The sequence below is a fragment of the Rhopilema esculentum genome, chromosome 6 (assembly GCF_057945365.1).
Source record: "Rhopilema esculentum isolate cy_ngs chromosome 6, ASM5794536v1, whole genome shotgun sequence".
NCBI lineage: Eukaryota > Metazoa > Cnidaria > Scyphozoa > Rhizostomeae > Rhizostomatidae > Rhopilema > Rhopilema esculentum.
In genome coordinates, this window is record NC_142820.1 from 5,996,280 (window position 1) to 6,021,897 (window position 25,618).

The 25,618-nt window shown below is 36.4% G+C and overlaps 2 protein-coding genes across 2 annotated transcripts in view; one reads left to right on the forward strand and one right to left on the reverse strand.

Annotated features, from left to right (window-relative positions):
• Positions 1-25,618, forward strand: part of LOC135686034 (phosphorylase b kinase regulatory subunit alpha, liver isoform) — a 41,111-nt gene that overhangs the window by 7,722 nt on the left and 7,771 nt on the right. Inside the window, exons 4-23 of the mRNA XM_065202182.2 lie at positions 618-687; positions 1,381-1,479; positions 1,980-2,062; positions 2,685-2,765; positions 3,465-3,563; positions 3,999-4,040; positions 4,616-4,720; positions 5,112-5,165; positions 6,043-6,165; positions 17,879-17,974; positions 18,307-18,414; positions 19,109-19,187; positions 20,072-20,206; positions 20,955-20,985; positions 21,512-21,590; positions 22,179-22,323; positions 23,065-23,134; positions 24,545-24,627; positions 24,995-25,092; positions 25,468-25,594. Of these exons, the coding sequence (XP_065058254.2) occupies positions 618-687; positions 1,381-1,479; positions 1,980-2,062; positions 2,685-2,765; positions 3,465-3,563; positions 3,999-4,040; positions 4,616-4,720; positions 5,112-5,165; positions 6,043-6,165; positions 17,879-17,974; positions 18,307-18,414; positions 19,109-19,187; positions 20,072-20,206; positions 20,955-20,985; positions 21,512-21,590; positions 22,179-22,323; positions 23,065-23,134; positions 24,545-24,627; positions 24,995-25,092; positions 25,468-25,594 (1,807 nt within the window). The remainder of the gene's footprint in view (positions 1-617; positions 688-1,380; positions 1,480-1,979; positions 2,063-2,684; positions 2,766-3,464; positions 3,564-3,998; positions 4,041-4,615; positions 4,721-5,111; positions 5,166-6,042; positions 6,166-17,878; positions 17,975-18,306; positions 18,415-19,108; positions 19,188-20,071; positions 20,207-20,954; positions 20,986-21,511; positions 21,591-22,178; positions 22,324-23,064; positions 23,135-24,544; positions 24,628-24,994; positions 25,093-25,467; positions 25,595-25,618) is intronic.
• LOC135686035 (retinal homeobox protein Rx1-like) lies at positions 6,597-9,690 on the reverse strand. Its single transcript, XM_089108848.1, has 2 exons — positions 9,065-9,690; positions 6,597-6,795 (listed from the first exon to the last, which is right to left on the reverse strand). Exons 1-2 carry the CDS (start codon positions 9,278-9,280, stop codon positions 6,673-6,675), a joined length of 339 nt encoding a protein of 112 aa, XP_088964974.1. The 5' UTR covers positions 9,281-9,690; the 3' UTR covers positions 6,597-6,672.

The window sequence follows — 25,618 nt, forward strand, 5'->3', positions numbered from 1 at the left end:
TAATCACTATGCCCATTCTTGACAGAATGCTTCTATGCGTTTCCATTTTAAAATTCATACTTTAGTGCCATACTTTGAAAGTTCAACTGCTACAATAATGTTAATTCGTTACAACTGTCGCAAAAAGGTTGTAATTATGCTAAAGGGTAAGAAAAAGATTTCTTCTTTTTCTCAGGAAAAATCCTTTATGGGTACAGCGTCCTAAAATTCGGCTTGGAAAGGTCCTATATTCCTAGATAAAATTTACTAATAGATGCTGGGAGGACGCTGTCAGGCCTCTGTGGAATAAAATGACCTAAATTCAATAGCTTTAAGGCAGATTTGGAGATAGAGTAAGGCATTATTTTTTTATATAAATTGGTTGCAGTGTGATTGAGAAATGTCACCAGTTTACAGTGTCAGTATGAGCAGCTTAGTACAGTTGACCCTGCTTAAATTCACTCTGCTTAAACTCACAATACCAGTAACGGGCACATAAACTTTAGACCCAAATTCGCAAATCTATTCAGTTTAGCTCCGTTGACAGTCACACTCAATTTACTGTCACAGCTTTCAAGCAACAATTGGTGGCTCTAGAACCGAAGTCTCCTGTATCAGCCCTCATATTTTCTATATAGGTTGAGAAAGTAGAGAAGTTCAAAAAAACTCAAGCGACTGAGGATGCCTTACACGCAAAATTTAACAGAGGTAAACTTTCTTTTAAATGTAGCTTTCTTTTCTTAACCTTGAAAACGTTTCGTCAAAAAGATTTTCTTGTGATACCAAACCATTTCTTTGCCTAGCAGAAATAAGTTGTGTACATGCGTACACTTGCTGTTCCACATATACAAACTACAATTGAAAAACTAGAACTTTTTGCAATTCCTCGAACACGTTATGAACCCAATCTAATTTCTGTTTATTTGACTCAACGTTTCAATGTCAGTGCATTGTTTTATATCGTTTGGAATGTCATCCTAGAGCTGGAATTTCTCTCGTTTTGCTTTTGCTAAGTCAGGCTATGTCTTGTTCATTGCTAGTTTTCTGTATATATAATTTAATCCCAATAGATTTACACTTTACCTGGTACATTATAGATATTTTCAAAATACTATTGTTTTGCAAGTCTGACCGTCAGCTTTGTTGTGATCTGCGAAATATTACTAAGAAGGGGGTTGTAGAATGTAAGTTCATTCAGAGTCACGTGATGATCACATCAAACGTGCAGTTTAGAGTAGCGTCTTAGCAGTTTCAAATTCTGCAAAGCGCAGCGCTTCAAGATGGCGCCGAGTACTCTGAAACCAACTTGGCTCGCAGTAATCTTCAACTTCATTCGTTCAATTTTTAGTAGAAGAAAAAAAAACCAAACTTCCTTCTGTAACCTATGGATCTATATTGTAGCCACCGGTGCAACGGTTGTAACCGATTTTGGATGGGGCCATCTTCAAGTGGATGCTACATCTTTGTACTTGTTAATGCTAGCCGAAATGACTGCGGCAGGTAATTTGAATCTGTTTTGTCAGAATAAGTGATTTTTCGCTATCGATCAGATGATGTCTTAGGGTTTGGTAAAATTACTTACAAATAAGTAAGACCAAACGAGTTGATGCAGTTGAATTTTATCATGTTGTGATCTGTGATACACGCTTTCTAGTTTTCTGCTTTCTATCTGCTTTCTTCCAAATTATATCTTTATTTAGAAGCCATAGTTCCGTTCAGTGTGTATATATCGTGTATTTTTTTCATTATCTTCTCAAAAGCTCACATCCGTTATGGTTTAGACGATGATAAAGACTTATCAAATTCAAGCATTTTCTTTAGGAGTTTCGCTTGATCAGTACTCTCTACGAATGTATATGATTATTGACGAAGTTCAGAAGTATTTTTGAAACTTATAGTATTTGCTTCCAAAACAGTATGAACACGTGTCACATTTTTCAATATTTTACAATAAAATAAACCTGAGCACGTTTTTATGGTTTTCCATTTTTATTTTCTAGGGCTGCAAATAATATACACCTATGATGAAGTTGCATTCATCCAAAATTTAGTTTTTTACATTGAAATGGCCTACCGCACTCCCGTGAGTCATTTTTCGTTAACTTCACAGAATCATTGAAGGCTGAAAGTTTACTGTTGTTTTGCTGACGACAATATTTCTTTATTCTTCGCATATAAGGTTTAGATCTTATATATTTCCGCTATTTGTAGTTGTATGTAACACACTAATATGCATTTAAAACTCGCTTTGCTTCAGCTTTATTCTCATATGACTTTAACCTGGTAGCGAACCAATGTCCAACCATCGGCAAACAGCTTTGGAAAGCCGTTGAATTACTTGTATAACACTTGCGATCTTGCTTGTAATCTTTTTTCAAAAAGCAACCAGAATCCAGGAAAGTACCCATATTTACTCCTCACTATACCCGTAAGGTCTGAAAAGCTTCTTTCGTAACAAAAAGCGAAGTTTTGGCGTGGCATTTAAGTTTATTTTGTTTTTGTTGGTATTTCTGGTCGTTGTCCTTCAGATGAGAGCGTCCGCAGCGCCACAATGCGAGCCACATGGAGGTCAGGCTCTGTATCTTAATTACTTTGACACTTACATTAAAATTTACATTTTTCTAAAAAGAAAAACATGAGAGCATAGAGTAAGTTTTGCGGGATGCGATTGAGGTAGTTTAACTTGCTTTTGACCTTTTTCCAAGGATTATGGAATCACTGAACGAGGGGGAAAAACCAATCTAGGACAACCTGAACTGAATACAAGCTCAATCGGAATGGCAAAGGTATTTCATGGGCATTTTTAGCTTTGCTTTACAATGTTGTTGGATCTCGTCTTTTATTCTCTAGAGCTTATTCTTCGGAAGAGATCTTAAATTGGTTTTAGCAGATTCTTAGGCATTTTAGTATAAGACTTTTTAGCCCGTCTTTGATTTTTCTTGCGTTGCAGCAAGATTCATTTTTATGTCTCATTTTTTAGGAGTGAACATATGTCAATGTAATTTTGTCATTTTCACACCCTGCTTATCATTGCTTTATACTGCAAAGACCCTGAAGATCTTATTTTAAAAATGCGCGGCAAAATGCTTGATCTGCTTGATTCTTTTAAGTTGAAATTTAGTGTTTCTATATGCATAACTACTTTTGAAGCCAAATATCATCGTACAAGGGTCGAAAATAGAGAGCAAAATAACATCGTTTCTAATCTACATAATATATCATGATCCAGTTTTCTAAACTCCTGTTCAACCAAACAGTTTCGATTTTCAGTCCAGTTTTCAATGTCTGGGGTTTTCTAGCCTTGTTTCAAAAACGGTAAACTTTATTACATAGACCACATTCCACGCATACAAAGTATTACTTTGTTAATCATTCTTCATCTATTACGAATTTTCGCCACTGACAGCAAACTTTAAACGCAGCACAGAATTATTTTGCTATGCTCTCATGCTTTCTTTTAAAAATCATCTGTCGCTCTTTTCCAGGCGGCCCTAGAGGCATTGAGTGAACTTGACTTGTTTGGAGCTCATGGTGGACCAAAATCAACAATTCATGTCCAACCTGACCAGATTCAATATTGCAAGGTAAATCATGTAGCTTTAACAAAGAGGGTAGTTGTTGGATATGTATCTTTAAGTGATGTTACCTGCCACGCCGTGTCTCATTCTTATTTGCTCGATAATGATGATGATAGCAACGATAATACTTGGTGAAATCTTCAGCCCTACAAATACCGTGATCATATTTCTATTGTTCTTTTATTTTATATTTTCTAGAAGTTATCAATTTAACTTAAGTTTTAGCTGTTTAACAATAAATAAAGTTGATGGTATATTCGAACCGAATGCATGATTGTTTCCGTAAGAACAGGATTCTCATGACTGCGTAGTTGTAGAGTGGCAATCAAGGAAAATTATCAGGAAAGTAAATAAAGAAACCATTTTTTTCCCTTATATTTTTAGATTTAAATTTTAGGATATTAGGCTAGGTTTGAATAACTCCAACTTTTGTATTTTTAGGCTATTCTACAATCGATGCTACCCAAAGAATCAAATTCCAAGGTAAAGCATTTGTCGACAAATAACCAAGATAAAATGATAGATATGAACTTTTAATAATTACCTTTTATTTGAATGCCATTGATCCCCATATACAGATCCTGTTTATATTATTTTAATTCACGTTTCTGCATCCCTAGAACGGTTCCAGAAATAAAAACCCAAGAAAGATATGCAGAAGCAGCAAGAATCCGAGACTTAACCGATAGCCATAGAATCAACAGCTCTCTCCAACCTAGGGCCTTTGTTGACCCCTAAATTGTCATCTCAGCCTTGAGCAGTTTCTCCTTTGATTCACCTTATCAGTGGGTCTACAAACAGATGCCGATCAACATGAGACAAACTGTGATATTTGCGGGCATTAACATAGGACCAATCGTTTACCCATTCTTCTTTTTTTAAGATGATATTTTGGTATCCAAATCTTGAAAAAAATACAATAATGAAAAATGAAGACTCAAGTCTTAATCCTTTTTTTCCGATGAAGCGAAGCTTTCAAAGCTTAATAGTAACAGAAAAGCTTTTTCAGGAGAAGCTATAAACACTTATCTTGAGGATTGGCGTTTTTTACTTTTTAGGAAATCGGGGCCTCGTTGCTCAGTGTTATAAGTTTTCCTGCGTTTGCAGTTGAAGACAAGGACCTTGTCAAGGTTACAAAATCTGAAATCATTGGCCGCTTAGAAGTGAGTAATCTGCTTTTTGTTGTATTCAGGCCGATGTATATCTTCTCATTTTATGTACTCAAAGTTGTGATGCCCACGTGCCAAGATTTTGAATAAATATTTTTGTAGCAACATTTTTTGAGATAAGATTAGTAAAACGCTTCGTAAACCTTTGACTTTTTGTCCCAGTTAAGGTGGACAATAAATGACTGTTACATGACATCACGGAAATATTTAATTCCCATAGAATCACCTTGAGTCTTAGATTTTGCCTTTACTGCCTCAACGAAAGGAGTATTTATGGATCGATTTTCTGATGCATCGACTTTGTAGCTTTTGTACAATATTTTCTTAGCCTCTATGTCAGGAGGACATGGGTTGTGCCACCTGTGACTGATAACTGCATTTTCAGGGCAAGTATGGAATGAGAAGATTTCTAAGAGACGGATATCAAACACCTATCGAGGTTGGTAGTAGTTTGCATGTCACTTGAACTCTCCTTTTTTTCTGTAAATGATTTTTAATCAACAATGTCAACTGATACAAATTAAAAATACTTTAGAACAATTTATGCAGTTATTGTTTTATCTGCGATGAAATTTGGCAAAGAGATTATTTTGTTAGAAATATACCAAAGAAAATGCGTTGGTATATGACTCGCTTTGTTCAGAAAAAAATCGCATTAAAGAGAAATAGCAAATTTACAATAACGGAAAAGTTTACTTTTATCAACTAGTAAGTATTTTCACTACTTCCATTGTATGGGAGTCAAACCTCTTCTAAAATTATTTTTTGCTATCTTTTAGCCATTGGCATGGCTAAATGGCTAAATGTCATATGTGTGACATCTGTTAGTTTATAGCCTAGAGAATTATGTTCCGTAATATAAGAGCGATTAATGTACCGAGAATCCTCGAATTGTGCCCGTCATAAACCTCACCTTCGAATAAGCCCCCACCCTAGGAGTAGAAATTGCCAAGAGGTCCAATCCCCCATCGTTACTTGAAAAATTTGTAATGTGGAACCGATTTGTAAACACGGTAAATCACACGTAAAAGAGAAAGAGTGAAATTTGTAATGTTCTCGTTGTCATCATCGATGCAGAATCTTTTGATTTTCAAACTGAAGTTGAAAATATGACTAAGCTCTGAAAACGAGATACGACTTTTCGATAATATTGAAAGACTATACCCCCTCATTTAGGTACCTCCTCGAATTGTTCCCATCTTAAAGCGCTCCAGGTTGAAAACTTGGGATTGATGGTAACTTTGTCATGTCAGTTAAATCACCCCTAAAAAATGATTTTTAAAAACAATGAATTATAAATCAATTTTCTTTTGCAGGACAAAAATCGACTGTACTTTGAGCCGGCGGAGTTGAAGCAGTTTGAAAACATCGAATGTGAATGGCCAGTATTTTTTATATACATGATCCTAGATGGTATTTACAATGACATAGAAGAACAGGTGAGTGAACACGGGTTACTCAGTGTCCATAAATCAAGGGTCTTATCAGTCGAAACGACAAACAATGCCTGAGACATGTTTTTATAATTTTATCTTTTTGCCTTTTTCCCGAATACGACTTCTTCCGTTCTCGTTTCCCCAGAACAATCGATACTTTAGGTAGATGTCATTAGGTCACATAAAAATATACTTCCAAATCTTCTACGTCATTTTGTAGTAAGCGAACAAAGCTTCAAGGGAGTGAAGGGATGGCTGGTTAAATTATAAATTTTAGCTGTGATAGATTCCCGAGGTTTTGATGTAAAAAATGGGACCGAACGGCATTACTAGATGTTTTGAACTCTAGCGGCTACTTTGCTCTGTCCCTTTTACTATTCTGAAGGACCTTTACTATTCTGTGTCCAATAATTCACAAAGGACGAGCTCTAAAATGGCTGTATCCATGTAATCAGGAAATAATTTACGTTATTTCAATATTTCAAAATATAAAAATTAGTTAGAAATACATTAACACTGTACGTCAGGTAAATTTTCGTCTGTTGTCTTTGTATCTGCAGGTCGATCTACTGACTTTGTTGTGAATTTCTCTGCATCTTCAACCCATTTTAGTCTTCGCTCTCGAAACCATGCCTAAAAAATCAATCATCATCTATTATATGATATGTACTATATAAATATTTTCAAATCTTGTTATGAATAGTCAGGCCCTTCGCATTAGGGGGCGTGTGGGGCGCGACACCTCCTGGAAAAAATCCCAATGCAAAAACCATCTCTAAGGGTGCTTAGTCAACAAATTTCCAAAATTGTAGACAGATAAAGAATGGCTCACCCACTTTTTGGGTAAATGGGACTTGGAAACCCCTTCTTGAGCACAATAGCTAACGATGGGCCTGTGAATATTTTTGAGAGTTGGAATACTTAGAACCTTAATAATCTTCATGGAAGTAAGGACCTTTTGCTTATACCGGTAAGTTTAGATAATCTTAACACGCATTAACTGCAAGTGCTTCATGCTTGGGTCTTTTTTGATACGGTCGCCGACTCATGTGTTTCAGCTTAGGCAAAGCTGAACAATTTCCTTCCCCCGTCTAGGATGCTGACACCAGCAGAGACAGGAAAACATTACGGTCACACGGCCACTGACCGGAGGAAGGTCTACGAAAACAATAGAAGCTTCTGTAACACACCCAAGCCACGCCCACTTTCTATTGTTTTGTGAGGAAGGTTTGCCTTCTGGGATGTTTTTGTCCGGAGGAAGGTTAACAACTTTTCTGGACTCTTGATACCAGCTTGTTTCCTCTTCTTCTATAATGTTTGGCCCTTAAACCTGCTCAACAACACCATTTTGCTGCAAAATGACAGAATGAAAAATGACCCAAAGTTACCTATGAATTTCGAACCAACAAGCATCCCAGTTCGCAGGGAAGCCACAAAGGCTGAGAACAAAATTATCGAGCCAGTTTCTTGATTCTAAGACGCGTATGACTAACACTGCGTATTCTTTAAGAAAAACGAATTGTAAAGTAAAATCGTGGGCTGACCAACCAAAATTTTATTATAGATGCATCGATCTTAACTTTTTTGTTGACAAGACATCTGAAAGGATTAGCAAGAACTTTTTTGAGGCCGCGCAATTAAATTAATTACGCTAAAGGGTGAAATTTACTATAAATATATTGGCAAGAAAGGCTATTTTGGATATGTGATCCAGTTATTTTTGTTGCGATCCAGCACAAGACAAAAATGTACTTATCATTTCTGACAAATTCTCAATATTCGGTTTATTGCTTATTCTCATAAAATTCTAGTTGTACGAAACACGTTTCCCTGAGGTAGAGCTGTTGATGCACCCAGAAATACTGAACGGACACCTGAACCTTCTAAACGGCTGCTGTGATACCGTTCCTACAAAATTACCAGGGGAATCCAACATTTCTATTTTAGCCTTCAATCACCCTAAAAACACTTTGGATAGTTAAGGTAAATATTTTTCAAGTCACACAAAAATATTCTTTCTAACCCGACACGTCAAGTTGTAGTAAGGGAACAAAATTTACAGATGTAGAGGAAAATATACGACATCGCAAATCGATGTTTTTGATCCAGGATGTTTGGCTGATGTTACTTTAAGCTTCCCATACCAGGGATGATAAATAATGGCCTTCAGAGTGTTCTTCAGCTTTTTGTTCTACCAAGATTAAATTAATTTTGGTTCTACTAGAGCTCTGCCCTACAGCCAGTTTAACTGATTTAAATTTTGATTTGTTTGTAGACGGAGACTTGTTTATGATTAGAGCGTCCTAGAACGATTGTTGCAGAATATTTGGCACTTCATTTGTCTAGACTTTCACCAAAGTTAGCGCAAGTTAGCGCACAGCTACAGCTGCTTTATTTTTCATATTAGTTAGAGCATGGCTATAGTCTTATTGCAGTTGGTCATTGATTTAAGTAGCTGAAAACGTTCGATAAATTTAAAGTTGCCTTCCCAATAACATTTATAGACAGGTGAAACATAAGCAGATGGTATGCTGCTGCAAAAAACTGATATGCGTGCTGACAATTTGTGTTGACTCATAAGTTTATTTGCGTTCACTCTGTTTCCCATTATTTCCTAGCAGGTATATGCGCTGCTGCTAAAATCATAATACAGAACAGGACTTCAAATTGTCACATGACATCTATACGATAACCCAAATTTTTTCATTATATTTCTAAAATGGCCGCGTCGAAACTTTTCCGTGGATAAACTAAGATGGTAGGCAACAAAGCTTAGGAAACCCGCCCAGTACCAATCTTTGAGCGATAATGACAAACGAACTGATTAAAATTTCTTTGCTTAACAGTCAACTTTGAGTCAAAACATCTGACTTCAGTAAATGCAATAACGAAAAGTCCTTACCACGACGTCGCAATAAAGCAAGTTGCTTTCCATCGCCAGTATCTGCATAGTCACTGTGTCAGGCTTTGTGTTTTGTCTGAACGCATCTTCCAACTTGCATATCTGCACAGTAGTGAAATGTTCCGGTTGTATGCTGTGCACAAGGCTCAAGCTGAAGTTGCCTTGTGCCGAACAGTGCCCGGGACTCGTCTGAACAGCAACTGTGTGCTTTGGCATCGCACTGTTCCTAAGCTGGAAAAAATATTTTCCTCAAACATTATATTCTTTACCGGCCTAAGTACAACGCATTGCACGCTGCATTAACAGACTCTGAATCTTCTTCTGTCACTGAGCCAGGGAGATCTGTTTTCAGCTCGGTTTGCTAATATTGCTGGTCGTCTTGGCTGCAATGTTTGGATACTTTTTAAGAAAGAAAAGCTGAAGCGTTCCCTGTGATCTGGTTTTGCAAATTTAAGATCAGCATGTTAAACTTAAGGACAGGCAGGTGATGCAAGTACGTAATTCCTGTTCAAATAATGTCTTGTTACGGATTGTTTGCAGACATCAGACTTGACTGAATGAGCCGTATATATTACTGTGAGTCTTGCTCCTTTCCCTCACCCACGCGATATGATACGAAATAAGCGCGTAGTCGAAGCGCAGTTTGTCAACTATTAAGCTCTCTACAAACAATCTGAAAAAGCGTTATCCGGTTTCGCCTCAAGGGTTTGCCTTCTGCTCTCGAACAATCATGTCACTTCCCAACAACACCTTACCATTTCTGCGTAATCGTTATGAAAATTTCTTTTTTTTCGAAAGCGAATGATCTTATGTCAGCTTAGCCGTGATAAAATATTCATGTCCATATCAAAATGGCTTATAATCACTGTTCGTTATGAAATTCAGCCCCGGAGTTAGTTGAAGCAAAGGTGCGAATAAGGCTCATGCCTATGTTACCACGTGATGTAACCATCGCATTTGCCCCCAGTTTATAGACGTGCAATAAAACAGGTTGTGTCAATGCAGTGCCGGATTAACCAAAAGGCCAACTAGACCATGCTCTAGGGCTCGCAGTTTTAGGGGCCCCGCGCCGATCACAGTAAATGTTTTTACAGCAATCCATAACTACAGCATCACAATTGTACTTGCCATGCGCAGTGAATAGCATGGAGAAGTGGTATCGTTGCAACCAGGTTGGAACCTTTGTGCTGTGCAAAGAATAAATAAATATAACAAAACTTGAAATTGACCTTGAAAAAAGCAAACATTTGAGTATACTTAAGCTTTTCATCTGACCTTCAGAGTATAAAACGTCAGAACATGAGTCAAAAACTCTACGCTAGGAAATATATATATACCCAGTTGCGGATCAAAATAGGCCAATCAGAAACGTGAGCACATGACTGTTGAGGGTGCCCAATCAGTGCCGCTTGCCTATTGAGGTTGTAACCAATGTAGTCCTAAGATGGAGATAGGGGCCCGATGGCTATGTACGAAGAAGGTGTCTGGTACGTAATATGAGCTCAGTAAAGAGCGGTAGCAAGACGGATTGGGCTTTTCTATCAAGATGTTAATAAAGAAACAATATCAGAATACAGGGTCTTCGGCGAGAATATTACTTTCGTTGACATTGTCATTGACGTTGGAGTAGGATCTTTCGGGCTGATTTGTTTTGATTTACCGTAAAAGCTCTATTTATTTTTTTAGTCCTAGAGCAGGCTTATTTGAGAGGGGGGCGGGCTTGCATAATTATTCAAAATAAAACGTATCATAAAAAATGCCACAATAATCTGGGATTTCTTCAGTATCCTCTCAGTCAACATCAGTATCCTCTTGACCGCACAAGGAAATCTTTACCTGTGCCGTATTTAATGCACATCATCTTATCATCATCACACCCATCAAGAAAACCACTCAATGCGCATCAGGCCTGTAGCCAAGGGGTGACATGGGCAGTGGCGTCACCAGCTCAAAAAATACTGGGGTGGACAAGAAAAAACTCTTGGAAAATCCTTTTTCAGTATTTTCAATTCAATCTTTTTTGGAATTTTTGGACTTATTTATTTTTTCAGTCCTAGAGGGGGGCTTATTTGAAAGGGGAGTTTATTTGCGAGGAGGGCTTATTAATCGTTCAAAATAAAACATAAAATAAAAATGCCACAATGCTTTCGTATTTTTTCGAAATAATCAACATCAGTATCCTCTTGACTTTTAAGGCGCACAAGGCAACCCTGACCCGTCAACAGAACCACTCAATGCGCATGCTTTCTTTGTTTGACATCAGGGGCTGAAGTGGGGTCTTAGACATTGTTTTCATGAGAGAAAATGGAACGGTTCCAAATATTTAATGCTTGCGTTTACACGAGAGCCTTGGGACGGTTCCAAACGGCTCCGTTCCAAGGCCCGGCATTGTTACAAAGGAGGAGTAACATGCGCAGTTTTTGGCGCCAAAACAGACATTAAAATGGAAAAAAAGATGCCACAGTTTTCTTTATTCGATCCATCGTCAGCCATCAAACCAGACACAAACAAATTTTTTTTTTCTTTTTGGCGCGCAACAAAGAAATCGTTTATCATTAGCCTCTATACCAGTGCAAAACAGCCTCGTTCCCTAAGCGTTCTCATTTGGCTCGGTTCCAAGCGGTTCTGCCCGTTTACACGAGAGCCAAACGGAACGGTTCCAAATGGAACTACTTTTGTAGCGGAGCCAAAAGAGAACGGATAGCAGGTCCCAAATGGAACGGTTCCAACAGTTCTTGTGTAAACGCAATGCCTATTTGGGCTAGTTTTGGAACGGTTCCATTTGAAACCGTTCCATTTTCTCTCGTGTAAACAGGGTCATAATGGAGAGGGGTAGCATATTTAAAATTTTGGCATGGTAATTTGGCTTCACAGAGAGAGGGCTTAATAGAGCTTTTATGGGATGCGGATTTACAATGATTCATGATTGTTGGAGCTGATTCACGATGAACTTCGCAGATTTTTTATGACTCGTGTCGATTCTCGATCAATCGCAATGATTCGCGATTATCAACACTACCTGATAGTGATTAATACTGGTTCACAACCATTTGCATTCATTTACAATACTTAATGATTATGCAGAGATGTCGCAAACTTTAAGAGTCTTTTGCTTCATTCGAAGTTTTATAGTTAGAAAAAGTGGCTTGTTATCACTGTAGTAAGATTTTGGAGGTGAACATTTTAACTGCGTCACAGATTCTGGAAGTTTATTTTTGACATACGTCCATCTAGGCACTGTTCCATTGACAAAACAGCTAATTGCAATTCAACCAATGATTTGAAAAAATTTTCATGGAGATTGTTTCAGCATTATCAAAAAACTTTATTAATAATTGAAAATTTTATCGAATAGGAAACCCTTATTTCCATAAAAGCCATTTCTTCCATTGTACGAGTGCACAATTGCTGAATTGTGTGCTGCAGCTTCCTTTGAAACTGTGCCAACTTTCCTTTGGCAAGGCCAAAATAAAAATTTGCAAATTGACTTGCTGATGAAAATTGAATTGACTTGCGACAATAATTAGAGAAAAATTAGAATTCTGCGCAGAGCATTTTTTTACAGAAACCGTGTCACTTCGTTGGTTACTTACTTAATTACTTACTTAGGGTCCCCCACCACTGCTATATGTACTCGTTTTTCGTACATAATATTTAAGTCCTTTTGTCTACACAAAAGCGGTTTTTACGTGCTTATGTAGATAGATTCCAAAATTGCTAGATGGAACGACGATCGGGCTTTACCAATAATCAGGAACATGTCGCCATTATAGTTTTTCGCACAATCTGGGTTTTCCAATGCTGCCTGATAGCAGAATCGCATGTTTTAGTTTAAGTTTTAGATCTGCAGGACCGAGATGGCTGTTCTCTTTGGGGGTGAGTTCTGTTTCGAATACTAGACGGAACATGCTGTTTCACTCTATCCTCCAATCTTTGGGTACTGCGCCCTACGTAGCCAGAATCACACTGGCACGTACATTCATAGATAACGGAACTTTTTTGGGTGGTAGGAACGCAATTCTTTTGAAGTACAAAAAAGGATATCTTCGACTGTCATAGAATACAGTGTAAAGATTGGGAACAACATACGTTACAAATTAAAGAAAAAGATCTTTCAGCAGGCAAAAGCCAGAAAAATGTCTCTTGGAGAGCTACACAAATTCTTTATCCTTTTTGTCTTTGCTTTTTCTTTATTTTTATTGCATATTTGTTGCATTTTTAGTTTTTATTTTGAAGGCAATGATCAGTTATAACAATCTGTAATACAACCCAAAAATGCCAAGCAACAATGCAACGCAATAATGCCAAGCAGTAATACCACGCAAAAATACCACGATGTAATACCACGCTGTAATACCACGCAATAATGCCACTCAATAATGCTGCTTAGCAATAATGCAACGCAAAAATGCCAAGCAGTAATACCACGCAATAATGCCAAGCAATAATGCCAAGCAGTAATACCACGCAGAAATACCACGCTGTAATACCACGCAATAATGCCACGCAATAATGTCAAGCAATTATGCAACGCAATAATGCCAAGCAGTAATGCCAAGAGTAGTGTCCCACAGTAAGTTAATTATTCAAAGAAAATATGTATTTGATCGACTTATAAAGTGCAGTAGTCTTTTTTTATATTTCAAGAATGCAAGTGCAGTTTTTGCTCTCTACAGCAGCACTTTGTTTTCAAAAGAGAAGTTTTCATTTGAGTACATGAGCACACCCACGGTTTAGAGATAAGTATGGTGTTAACTGTCACAAAACCAATTTAGCTTGAAACATAATTAATCGCTAAATTAACCTAACAGGTGATTAATTCCGTTTTCTCACCTTCTATTGTGAACGAAAATTCTCCATTAGTGAAATTTCAAAATAGACACTATACAATTAAACTAGTCTTCTTGTTTCGCAACAGTTTGAACTGAAAATGGGATGTCCAGTCAATAAAAAACTGTTTACATTTGGTAACATCCGATACCTTCTATTGGTCTCCGGTGTTCTTTGTGTTGTTCTTATTTCAACATTGACTTTTCTAAAACTGCATACAATTATTTTTTTCTAAGATCATTTAATCTGCTCTGTTTTGTTAATATGAGACAATTTTTTTGTCAGTTTTCATTCTGAGGTTGGGCATGTTTTTGCGTGTTTTTTTGCCAAATCATTCTGTGATGTTCTCTCGGTGTTCTCGTAAAAGTATGTTTTTGCCTAAAAAGCAAAGCAGACCCCAAGTTTGCATATCAAGTCCAAAATTGGTTTGGTTGAAGCAAGGGGACATTTTGAGGAGGTTTTGAAATGATAGGGCTTATTTAGCATGGGAAAAGTGTATTTTCCCTGTATAAAGTTTGTCAGACCGCATCCGTTAGGTTTCAGGTCCAGTTTAGTAAAACTGATAAGAATTAATGTGCTACTGGTTTAGAGCTACGTTTGAAACAGTTTTTCGTCGCGCATTTCACAAGGCACTACTTTTTTGAGATAAACGGTGTGAACTAGCAACTGAGGACATTATTTGGCATTTATATTGACAATGTCAAAACGTATCCTTGCATCAAAACATCCATATTCTTTTTCTCTCAGATTTTAAAATGGTCAGACGAAATTTCTCAGATATCTTAAAGTTCGGTTTTAGACAAAAATTGCAAAAATGTATTTTGAATCAAAGCGGTTACCGCGCGATTATTGGCATCCATATGCGAATCAACAGGGATAAAATGTGTTTTATTCCAATCAGATTTTTTGATTATATTTTCAACAAGCCAATGAAAATGTGTACAAGACAATAGAAATTGTAAAAAATAGCTTCGGATCAGACATCATAGGCAACAGTAACGCTCGCTGCTCCTGTGCAATGTTGTGAGGAAAAACCGCCGTCACATTGAGTTGACGTTGAACGCGAAAATCATCATTAACGAAGAGCTTTGGAAAATTACGCATAGTAAAGGAGTATGGCTAAAACTTTATCGCTCCTGTTTTTGAGATATGGTTGTAAACAAGAGAAAAGTGCACAGTACTCAATGCTAATCAATTGAAAACTACTATAACTCACAAATTTCGCAATTAATAAATCAGACGACCAGGACCTGCTTTATCGAATGGGATTCAGCACAGACAAGTGCTTAAACGTCTGTTAATATCAACCTGTTCGGGTAACTAATACGAGTACCATTAATACCAAGGCAATTCCAGGGGGGGCGATGGATAAGGTAGAATAAACCCAACCCCCTTATTAGTAACCGGACAGTAACAAGTTTCCTTTGTCTTTAAACTAGTTCTTTGACACAGCTTTTTGATAGACCTTTGATAGTTTGCATTTTTATGATATAGTCTTTATTATTATATAGTGTTTATTTTTGGCAATGTAAAGCTTTTTGATTGCTTTACTACGTCACCGTAAAAAAATATGCTGTCAGTGAGCTGGTCAACAAATTGTTTTTCAAAAATTGTTTACCAGAAAATATCTTCTTAAAAATTTGAGTTCGTTGTGGCAGACAATCTGCAAAGTTCTTGTTTTTTAGTCTTGATGATACCTGTAGAGTGATAGGGCTTGGCAAGTTTTAATTTTGAAAACCAAGGCTTCTTCTTTAAGCAGCACGTGTTGCTTCAAACCGCTATCTTTTATAGAGACGATTTTTTTTAACTTATTTGTCTTCGTTACTCGTAGAGTTGCTAGACACTTAAGTTGTAGCTTTTTCATTGCCAAACTGTCGTATATCTTCTAGCATTTTATTTTTTAAATTTGAAGTCTCGGTGCATCTTGCTATTTTGGGCCTAATTTTGCACACTCGAGGAACAAAGAAATTGTTTTAGAAAAGAGAAGCACTCACCCAAAGACAGTCAAAGATGCACATCTTCTCAGAAGTTGTTGGTTTTGTCTCACACGAACAACAGCTCTTGTACAGCTGCAATTATACGTTTTTTGGTTGCAAAGTTAAGGCCTGTTACCATACCTGATTGCAGTTGTGCGAACTAAACAGACACACTTTCGAATGTTGGCACGTGCTTGCAATCTATACGTTTGACGTCAAATTAAAGTCAGGAAGAATTTGTTTTACTTGATTCAAGTTTTTAGATTTGTTAGATGATGCCTTGATTTGTTTGATTATCAAAGAATTTTGATACTAGTTCTATATTCAAGTTTAGTTGTAACCTATGGAAAAAGAGGAACTCGTTGTAATCGGTGGGGGGGGGGGCTTATTTTTGACACTTTTTTGCCCAATGTTATTCTGAAGGGGTTTCGTGACATTAAATGCTGTTTTGCGAGTACCACCCTTGCCAAAACTATTGCAGAACGAGCTTAAAAGTTGCTTGCCACTTCATTCCCTTCCCCCAGAACAATGTTAAATATTTTTTTATGACCATAGCGTTTTATGTAGCAAGTTGTGCTACAATCATATATATAAAAAATTTGCGGACCAACATTTTTTTGGAGTGAGGGGGAGGTGAGGTAAAAAAAAACTTTGTTGCGTTTTTTCAAAGGGTTTTGGCATCGATTGTAGGTGTATAACTAGCTATTACCAAAATCATGGAACTCGTCACACATTTATTTGGTTTTTGAGCCTATACTGGCGAGCTGCTACTGAATATTGAATTTGTGTAATATCAAGGCAGAACAAACAGAGGCAGTAACGTCCTCAGTATTTACTGACAGTACAAGTTAAGCATTCTTCATTCGTAAAACACTGCTGCACTCTTTCTATTCTGTTGAAAGGCAAAACTTTGTAAAAGGCACTTGCTGAAAAATTTTGATCGATTCCTAAATCAGTTACAACTTTTATTCGAGCTTTGTAATTTTTTTAAACACAGTAATCAGGATGTTGTAATACGGGATTCGGTTTATGCAATTGACGATTTGAAGCATTATGCTGATATTTAGGCCTAATGTTGCCTAAAACATTTTTCCAATCTGATGATGTACAGGTTTTCAAAGCTTCACTTGCCTTCTTGGCTTTAGAAGAGCAGTTAACAGGACTCAATGTATTACCTTCACTATGCATGGCCATTAAGTTTGTGTAGCCATATTGTATATTTACACGAGACCTGGCGCATCGTACCAAAACAAATGATACGAAAAAGAAAGTGGACGAATATTCGTTCACCGACTAATTAATTGAATTTCAGCCGCTAGAATGTTAGTCAAATGCCGTGATTAGTGCACAACTTAAGCGGCTACTGAGTTTCATGTTTCTTTGAGCATGTTTCTTCAATTTTGTTGAAAGATGTTTCTTTGAAGTCGGTAGCATTGCTATGACATCTATTATTGAAAGTTTTTTATTTCTCCTGCCCAATTGAAATTGAAAAAAGAATTCGTGTTAGAGTTACACCGATGATCTTTTCAGTTTCAACTGACTTGTTTAAGTGCAATTCTGATTCTGATTGCCTTTAAGACGTGCTTCTTATATACTTGAATCGAATGTTTTTGTTGTCATTTAAAGAGTTTTACAAATAGCGAGTGAGTTTTTAGTGGGACCCTGCTACTTTTTTATGCATCTTAAACACAAGGCCTAAGAACAGTCTGTCTTCTGCAAAAGTGGGGTTTACTGTATCAGTATTTTAGTCAAATCCCTTTTGCTCTGACCAAGTTCCTAATTCAGGGAAATTAGAATGATGACAATTAATTTCTAAGACCGCTATTATCAAAACATGCCCATATGCCATCGACTGGGCCCTTATTTGTTTTTGCAGTATAGTGCTTAGCTCTATATTTCTTAAAAGGATGACAGTGATTAAATCTCATGCATCCCATGATGAGCGGCAGTAGCTTCAACAATTTTCGTCTTTATTATAACCCTATTTAAATATCTCTTTGCTTTTCAGGTAGAAGAATATGCAAAAAAACTGCAACCATTGTTAATAGAGACAAGCGATGGGCTAATTCTTGTCCCCGAACTTTATGCTGTTCCTAGGGATAAGGTTTGTATGCCCCAACCTCCTAATGTATTCATGATTATGCTTTCAAAGAAGCTTCCAGAAAGCAATCATCGAGTAAAACGTCAATCCTAGAGCATACGCTTAGTTCCTGTTTTCTTATTTTCGTCTACAGCAGCATATTTGCGTGAAACAATGTAAAAATCCCCGTTCATTAATGGGTAAATGAAAGTAAAAATCGAATTTACTGCTGACATTTGCAAGAAAGTAAATTAGCTATGAGGTGAAATATGTTTAAACTAAAGTGGATTTTATTGGTGAATTTGATTCTGAATCGGGGAAATAGTGCCATCTTTAGCTGGCCACTCTCTCAACAGGTTGAACAAGAATACCGCAGTCCACACAGCCAAGAGCGAGAATATGGGATGCATTGTCCCCAGCTTTGGTCACAATCGCTCTACATCCTCAGTTGTCTCCTCTGTGAGGTAAGAAAATTTGCAGACGTAGTTCTGGTGTGCAGCAGTTAATCCATTTTAGTTAGCGACAAATTAGCCTTTTTGCAGCATTTTGGGATGACCGGGGATAGTAACTGACATGCAGTATTTTCTCACGATGAATTGGTTTACAGCATTCAATAACTTGTTACTGACTTCGCTTAAAGTTATTGAGTTCGCTGTTGATGCAATAACTTGACGAACACTGTTAAGTAGGACATTAGGCACGGATCACTACAGAACAGGAATAGAATTACTAATTCGTTGACGGGCTCTTTCGATAAGCTCTGCGTCTCAAAGTACTAGGAAGCTGTTTTTCTTTCAGCTGTCAGTCGTTAAGGTTTCACGATATACCGAAATATGTTTGAAACAATAAATATTTTCACTTCTACAGACTACGTGTCCCAAAGCTATCTGGTCGTTCTGCTCTTGAAAATGCTTTTAACAATCTAGAAAGAAATACGGAGTTTCTTTAATCATAAATTTGTCAAATAAAAACGTTGTTTATTCATGGAATCTTTATGTTGATACTACATAAATACCCGGATATGTTAAAATGGCTGTTTATCCACACACTGCAGCTAAAGATGAATGTGTGGTTGCAAAGGATGCCGGTAAATGAATCCTCTTTTAAGAAGCTTTTTCTTGTTTTTGCAACCTCATTGATGTTGCAGTATTCTTTCAGAAACTGATTGCTGTTGGTGAACTTGATCCGTTGAACAGAAGATACTCCACTGACCCAAGACCTGATTTAGTTGTCCAAGGTACTTTTTTATCCATATAAAATATTACAATACAAACTACATTCTACTATATTATCTAATTACACTACGATACTACAAGTATGATACCACGGGGAGCAGAGGTCAATGACAACCCCATTGCCATTACATTCAACTAGATTAACAACTACGGACGCTACGGGTATATATAATAAGTGTTACAAAGAATAAAAAAAAATATAGGAAGTAACTTAACGTACAATGCCTGCCAAAAGTACTTGGAACACCTAGCAATTTACGCTGCATTTGATATCTTTCATTCCTTTCATGAAAGAAAATTGCTACTTCCGCCACTTCCCCCTAAAACAATATTGATGATTTAGAGAAATATCATAAAAGAAGCGCAAAAGAAAGTGCTTCCTAATATCCTAACCCGTTTGATAGTAAACCAACATTTTTCTGTATGGGAGAGGGGGATGATTGGTTTTGACCTTGGAAATTGATGTCAGTGTTCCAAGACTTTTGGCAGGCATTGTAGGAGTACTTTTTATGAAACGATTAAAGCGTGATTACTGGCACTTTGTATTGAAATATTGAGATGTTAACCTAAATTGTGTGGTTCTCTTTGGGGTGCTAGTTACCTTCTTTTAAGAGTTAATTGTGAATTAAACAATTAAAGGTAAAGTATACGATGGAGGTATGGAAACCATCAAGATTGAAATTTTAAACATCTCGCAAATTAACAAACTGTAAATCTTTATGAGTCAGATTTTGCATCACTTGTGAAATGTTGTCCCACTCAGATCAGGGTATGGTTTGTGATGTGTGATGTGTATATTTGAATGATCATTTTAACATTCAAGTTGTAAAAATTGAAACATATTTTCAAAGCGTTAATTGAATGTGTTGCCTCATCTTTCGTTTAGTATCAATAATTGCTGAGGATAAATCAATAAAAGATTTGCTGAATGAGCATGACATTCCTTGTCAAACGCCAGCCGAAGCCGACCCAATCAGAGTTTTGCCTGCAAAGTGTTTAGGGAAGATCTACAGTGAGCTTGGTAAGTTTTGCTGATAGAAGCAGGTAGAAGTGGTCCTCTAAATTATAATGTAAACAATCTCAAAGCTACCCTTTTCTGAGTCTTGTCTTTGGAAAGCCGTTGTTGCGTCACAGCTTTCATTAGGTGGAGTTATCATCTGTGATCCAGAGTGGGAACTTTCTTTCTTGCGCTGACTTTGCGCGAAAGTTCACTTTGAATATTTGAGCCTGCAGATCTAAGATCACGTACACAACGATAGTAGTTACTGTTTTCACAATATGAAAAGATCAAACTGCCCTGGATGACGTAATAAGAGTATACATGTTTATGCTAGTGAGCCTTTGCAGCATATTGACCCTTTGCAGCCAAAATGTTTATAGTAGTAGAAATGATTTATTTGAATTTTAATATAAGGCTCTCTCTGAATGTAAGAGCAACGAGAAATTTTATCTGTAGACATCTGCGCTTCAAATTATGCTACAAATTTGCATTTTTTAGATAGACTAGTTTATGTTGATTGATTACCACACGTCTGCCATTGTATGTAATCGGCCCCTACACTATTATCGCAAGCATACAATTATGCCTTGCACTTGGGAATCATGTTTTGTAGAATGTAGGAATGTCTTTTGAGACGATTTATTTACAAGAAGTTGTAAAAAGAGATTTAGTTGCTGTCAAGTTCAATTTGCAAATTGCTAATATTTAAACTGGTTTTAATGCAACTTTCATTCCACCATAAAACGAGAAGATACTTTTGTAATTACAGGTAAAAATTCAAAGCTTGGACTTAGTGGAAGGTGTGTGATCAACACTATGAAAAATTCTTGTTTTAGTCTGCTATAAAAGCAAACGACAATGCATTGAGAGCATTTCTTACACGAATCGATTGATTGCATCACTGATATCTGGTTAACCAATTAGTCATACTGCTTTGTTTTATAGTAATCATCGCCAAGATGATTAAATTAATGTTGCAATGTTCGCTGCAATAATTGCACAAAAAGGCCTTTACCTAACTGCACCAGAACAGATAATTTTCCATCCATTTTAGCTCTCCTTTTCTCTCAACTTAAATGCAAGATGACGTTATGGTACATTCTAGCGTTCATTTATTACTTGTATTTTGATATGTTACTAGCTCGAGAATCTGGTTTTAAAGACTGGTGAATTATTTTTGGAAAGGGCTAAATGACTGCAAATTGTTCAAAGTAGCTTTGATTTCATTAACAGGGGGTTATTGCCCCTGTACGTTTGCGCTGCACATGGTGTCTCTATTTAAACAGCCTTTGTTCCCGAAGCGCTAATTCTTCATTTCTTTTCAAGGCCAGGACAGAACATCGGTTTGGTTGGAACTGGTTGCTTATACAGGGCTGATGGAAGTATACTTGCATTCACACCCCAGGTAATTTTCCGCACATCTGCAAAATTTGCTTTTTAAAGGTAATTTTCCGCATTTTAATGTAACCAATTTATGTTTCGTGATGATGCTTAAAACTTTCAAGATATTTTTGTTGATGAAAATGTTTGTGCTTTTGAACAAGGAAGCATTTTATAAGGCCTACTAATATGAATTTTAAGATGATCTTATAATGTGAAAAAGCCTTTCCATTATGCAAAGTTATCCTTGTTAAGCTTTGCTATTATCTTTGAACAGCCGTTTGACCTTTTAAACAATTTGGCACCCTTCGCATAGAAAATCTCCTTATCTAAATAGTAAAATAAGTAAAAGCTAGTCCCGCTTTCGATATCAAACGTTGTGGAGCGAATACGATGTTAGGGGCTCAGACATTGTGTGATAGGATGGCCAGTTCCTTTCCTCGCCGCTTTTTACCACCCTAGTGTGTTTCAACTAGGTACTTATTTTCTGTTGATTGAAGTTTCATTTATAAGATCTGAAATGATATGAGATTTTTAGATTTTTAATTTCGTAAATCGATAATTTAGATTGTATCAGAATAAGAATAGGTTAATTTGAAGTTTTTGTCGGTAGTTTTTAGATTACCTTCAATTCTATTTGTGTTTGGACAATGAGCTGTTAGTGGATGCCTTCAAAACAGAGATAGAATACCTCCGTGCCAATTGGAGCATGGTCGGAAGACCCACCCTTACAATTCCGATGACGCATGCCATTTTAGGTAAGAAATTCTTGGATATATTTGTAAGAAACCATTCTCTTTCTATTACTTAGATTAATCATTTCTTTAAAACAAATAGAAATATCTAAATTGATTACAAATCCAAATGGTTATAAAAGAAATTCCATGGATGGGATTAAAATGATATAATTGTTTGAAATTGGAATTACGTTATTAGAGCTTGCTTTTTTGTTGCCCTCCTTCGGTTTCAAATATTGTATTGCCCGCCTTATGAATATCATGTGATCGTTGTTTGAAATATACAATGAATTATCATTGGATAAAATATACAATGAATTCTCATTGGATGAAATATACAATGAATTCTCATTGGATGAAATATACAATGAATTCTCATTGGATGAAATATACAATGAATTCTCATTGGATGAAATATACAATGAATTCTCATTGGATGAAATATACAATGAATTTTCATTGGTTGAAATGTACAATGAATTCTCATTGGATGAAATATACAATGAATTTTCATTGGTTGAAATATACAATGAAATCTTATTGGATGAAATATACAAAGAATTCTCATTGGATGAAATATACAATAAGCTGTTGTTTATCTTCCAATCATTTCCTTGCGCTCTTGTTTCTCAGTTTCTTAGTTGCGCTCTTTCCAATTTCGTAAGGCCAGTCAATGCTATTTTTTGCCTTAATTTTTCTTATAACAGGAAATGGTTGAACAAGTTGAATTTTTGATAAAATGTATGTTCTCTTTTTTTGTAGAAGACAATATAAATTCAACAGTTGGTAAATTTCTTCTGAGGATCAAATGTGGCTATTCCTTTGGTGTAAGGTATGTTAGATCGCGAAAATATCTTTAGCAATTCGTAGCAAAACAGTTACAGTAATTACACCATTTGTATTTACTGATATCAATGCAAGTGAAAAAAGATCAAAAGAATCGAGAGAATGAGAAACTCTTTGTGGGGCGATTTTGTATTTATTTTTTATCTTAGTAAAGTGATTGACAATTTACCTGAGTTTCCAGGAAAACACAGAGGTGATTCTAGGTGTATTGCTTGTTTTCTACTAACGTGGTGCATGATGGGACATGGCTCACAATTCAAATCCGGACATGAAGCATTACATTTTACAGGATCATAGAAGTTTTTCCACCCAACAATGGAAATTTGTAACAGCTGTATGCCCAAGCATAGATTATGGACGGATTCATAAAAACCATGCTTAAAATCTCAAGTTGAACACAATACATATCGCAGGGTTTGAACACCCTTGTGATATGTATTGAGAAAATATCATAAAACGGGTCGATTCTACTTTTGAACAGCATTTACTGAAAACGCCAGATTGTGTCAAAAAGTATGATAGAGCTCGATCGTCATTCTATATAGCAGTTTTATATGCATGCAATATGCTATTTAACACCATGATGTTATTTAGCGGAGGCTGGATCAAGCGCAGCCTGAGGGCATACCTTTTCCTGTAGTATCAATATTGGATGTGATAAGCTCTTAATAACTGCACAACAATTATTGAACAATTCAGTATGGTAAAATCGTAATAGTCCTTCCCTTTTTTTAAACTTGTACCCATTGTGATAAGCTATCCATATATATTTCCTTTTCCTTTTGATAAATCTTTCTAGGTGAAATTTTTTGACTTCAGTTTTCATTATTCTCATTTTATATCAATTCATAAGTTTCATGTTTTCCATTCGTTTTTGTCTAGTCTGTGTTCATTAGAATTTGCGCTATCTTTTGAGTATCAGGTCTCTAGCTAATTAATATTTGTCATTCTTGTTTACTTGTTTTTATCTGGATGGCATTTTTCGAATGAGGATATCTTAGTAATTATTTTTTATTGACAAATTAGTCGAAGGCGTTCTATTTTTTTCAATATTCTATGCAAAACAAAACTGTTCTGCCCAGATTTTTATTTAATCTCATACTACATTAACACGTTTTCTGTCGATCCTGATTGAATAGTTTTTTTAAAAACTACAAGTTTTTTTGATGTATACATAATTTGATGCTTTTGTTAACACTTCTGCCTAAATCAAAATCTGGGAGGACAGTCCCTTTAAAAGAAACGAGAACGAAAGTCTTGTTGTGAAATATAGACATTTTGATGCCTTTTTCAATAAGAAATATGGTGATATAAGAAAAAAAAGATAGAAGGTAAAAAAAACTAACTCAAGTTTGTTGATCAACCCATTTATACTCAAGTAACTCTTATTTTTCAGAGTACGACTTGGTGAACTTCCTGATATGCTTAGTACTTCATGTATCCAAAAACTTGACTTCGTTGGAAGGGGCAGACTGCAAGGTAGATAATAGATTGTGTCTCGGCTTTTTTCATTCTCATTGTGGCTAGAATTTTACTCCATTCACTGAAGGCAAAGGACAATGATTCTGTCATATCAATGTCTTGCTTTGCTTTGGGCAATTCTATTTTAAGTTCAAAGCATTTTTTAGATGGACTGCTTACAATTCGTCATGGTATCCTGTCTGATAAAATGCTGTCTATTACTAGATTTGTGAATTTCTCGAGTTGTGCTATTCTCTTTTGTTGTTGTGAAAGACAACCAACAAAACCCAGCTCAAGATGGATAAACTTAGGGAGCTTTCATTATAAAGGACTTTTTGTGTATGATATGTTGCTTAGGAACTTTTCGTGCAAACGTCTTTCTTAGAACTGATTCATCGTTATCGCGATCCAATGATGTCTCCAAGAATGAGTGACAAGCTGAGAGTTTCTGATGAATACGATGACGGCACTCAAATGAGAAAAGTAAGTGATAGATGCTCATGATAATTTAGTGAAAATTAAAGTAGTGGCTTAACGACTAACGTCCCTTGTTTCTGACGCGATAAACTGTGATAAAATGCACGATTTTACAGAATTTTAAAATTTCATTAGAACCTTTTCATGCTTGACGTATGATTTATTTGGTGCCCTGGTGACCTTTTTGGATTTTAAACTAAATAAAAACGCTACTCAGAGGAAGTCTCCATGTTTATAATATTTGGCAGCACAAAATTTAGGCAGCATAGGCAGCGTGAATTTTAGGCAGCGTGAATTTTAGGCAGCGTGAAGTTTAAGGCAGCATGAACTTTAGACGTGAAATTCAAAAGAAACACTTTAACACAAGTAATTCGATTTTAGAGAGCTGGTTCTTCAGAAGATCCGGACTTTAAGAGGACAAGCTCGGTCAGTGGATCGGTAATGCTGAGTAGGAAAATCAGCAGGCTACAGTCATGGGGTCCAGATGATAACATAACAAAACGGCCTGGTGAGTTCCAGTCGGTGAACTTTG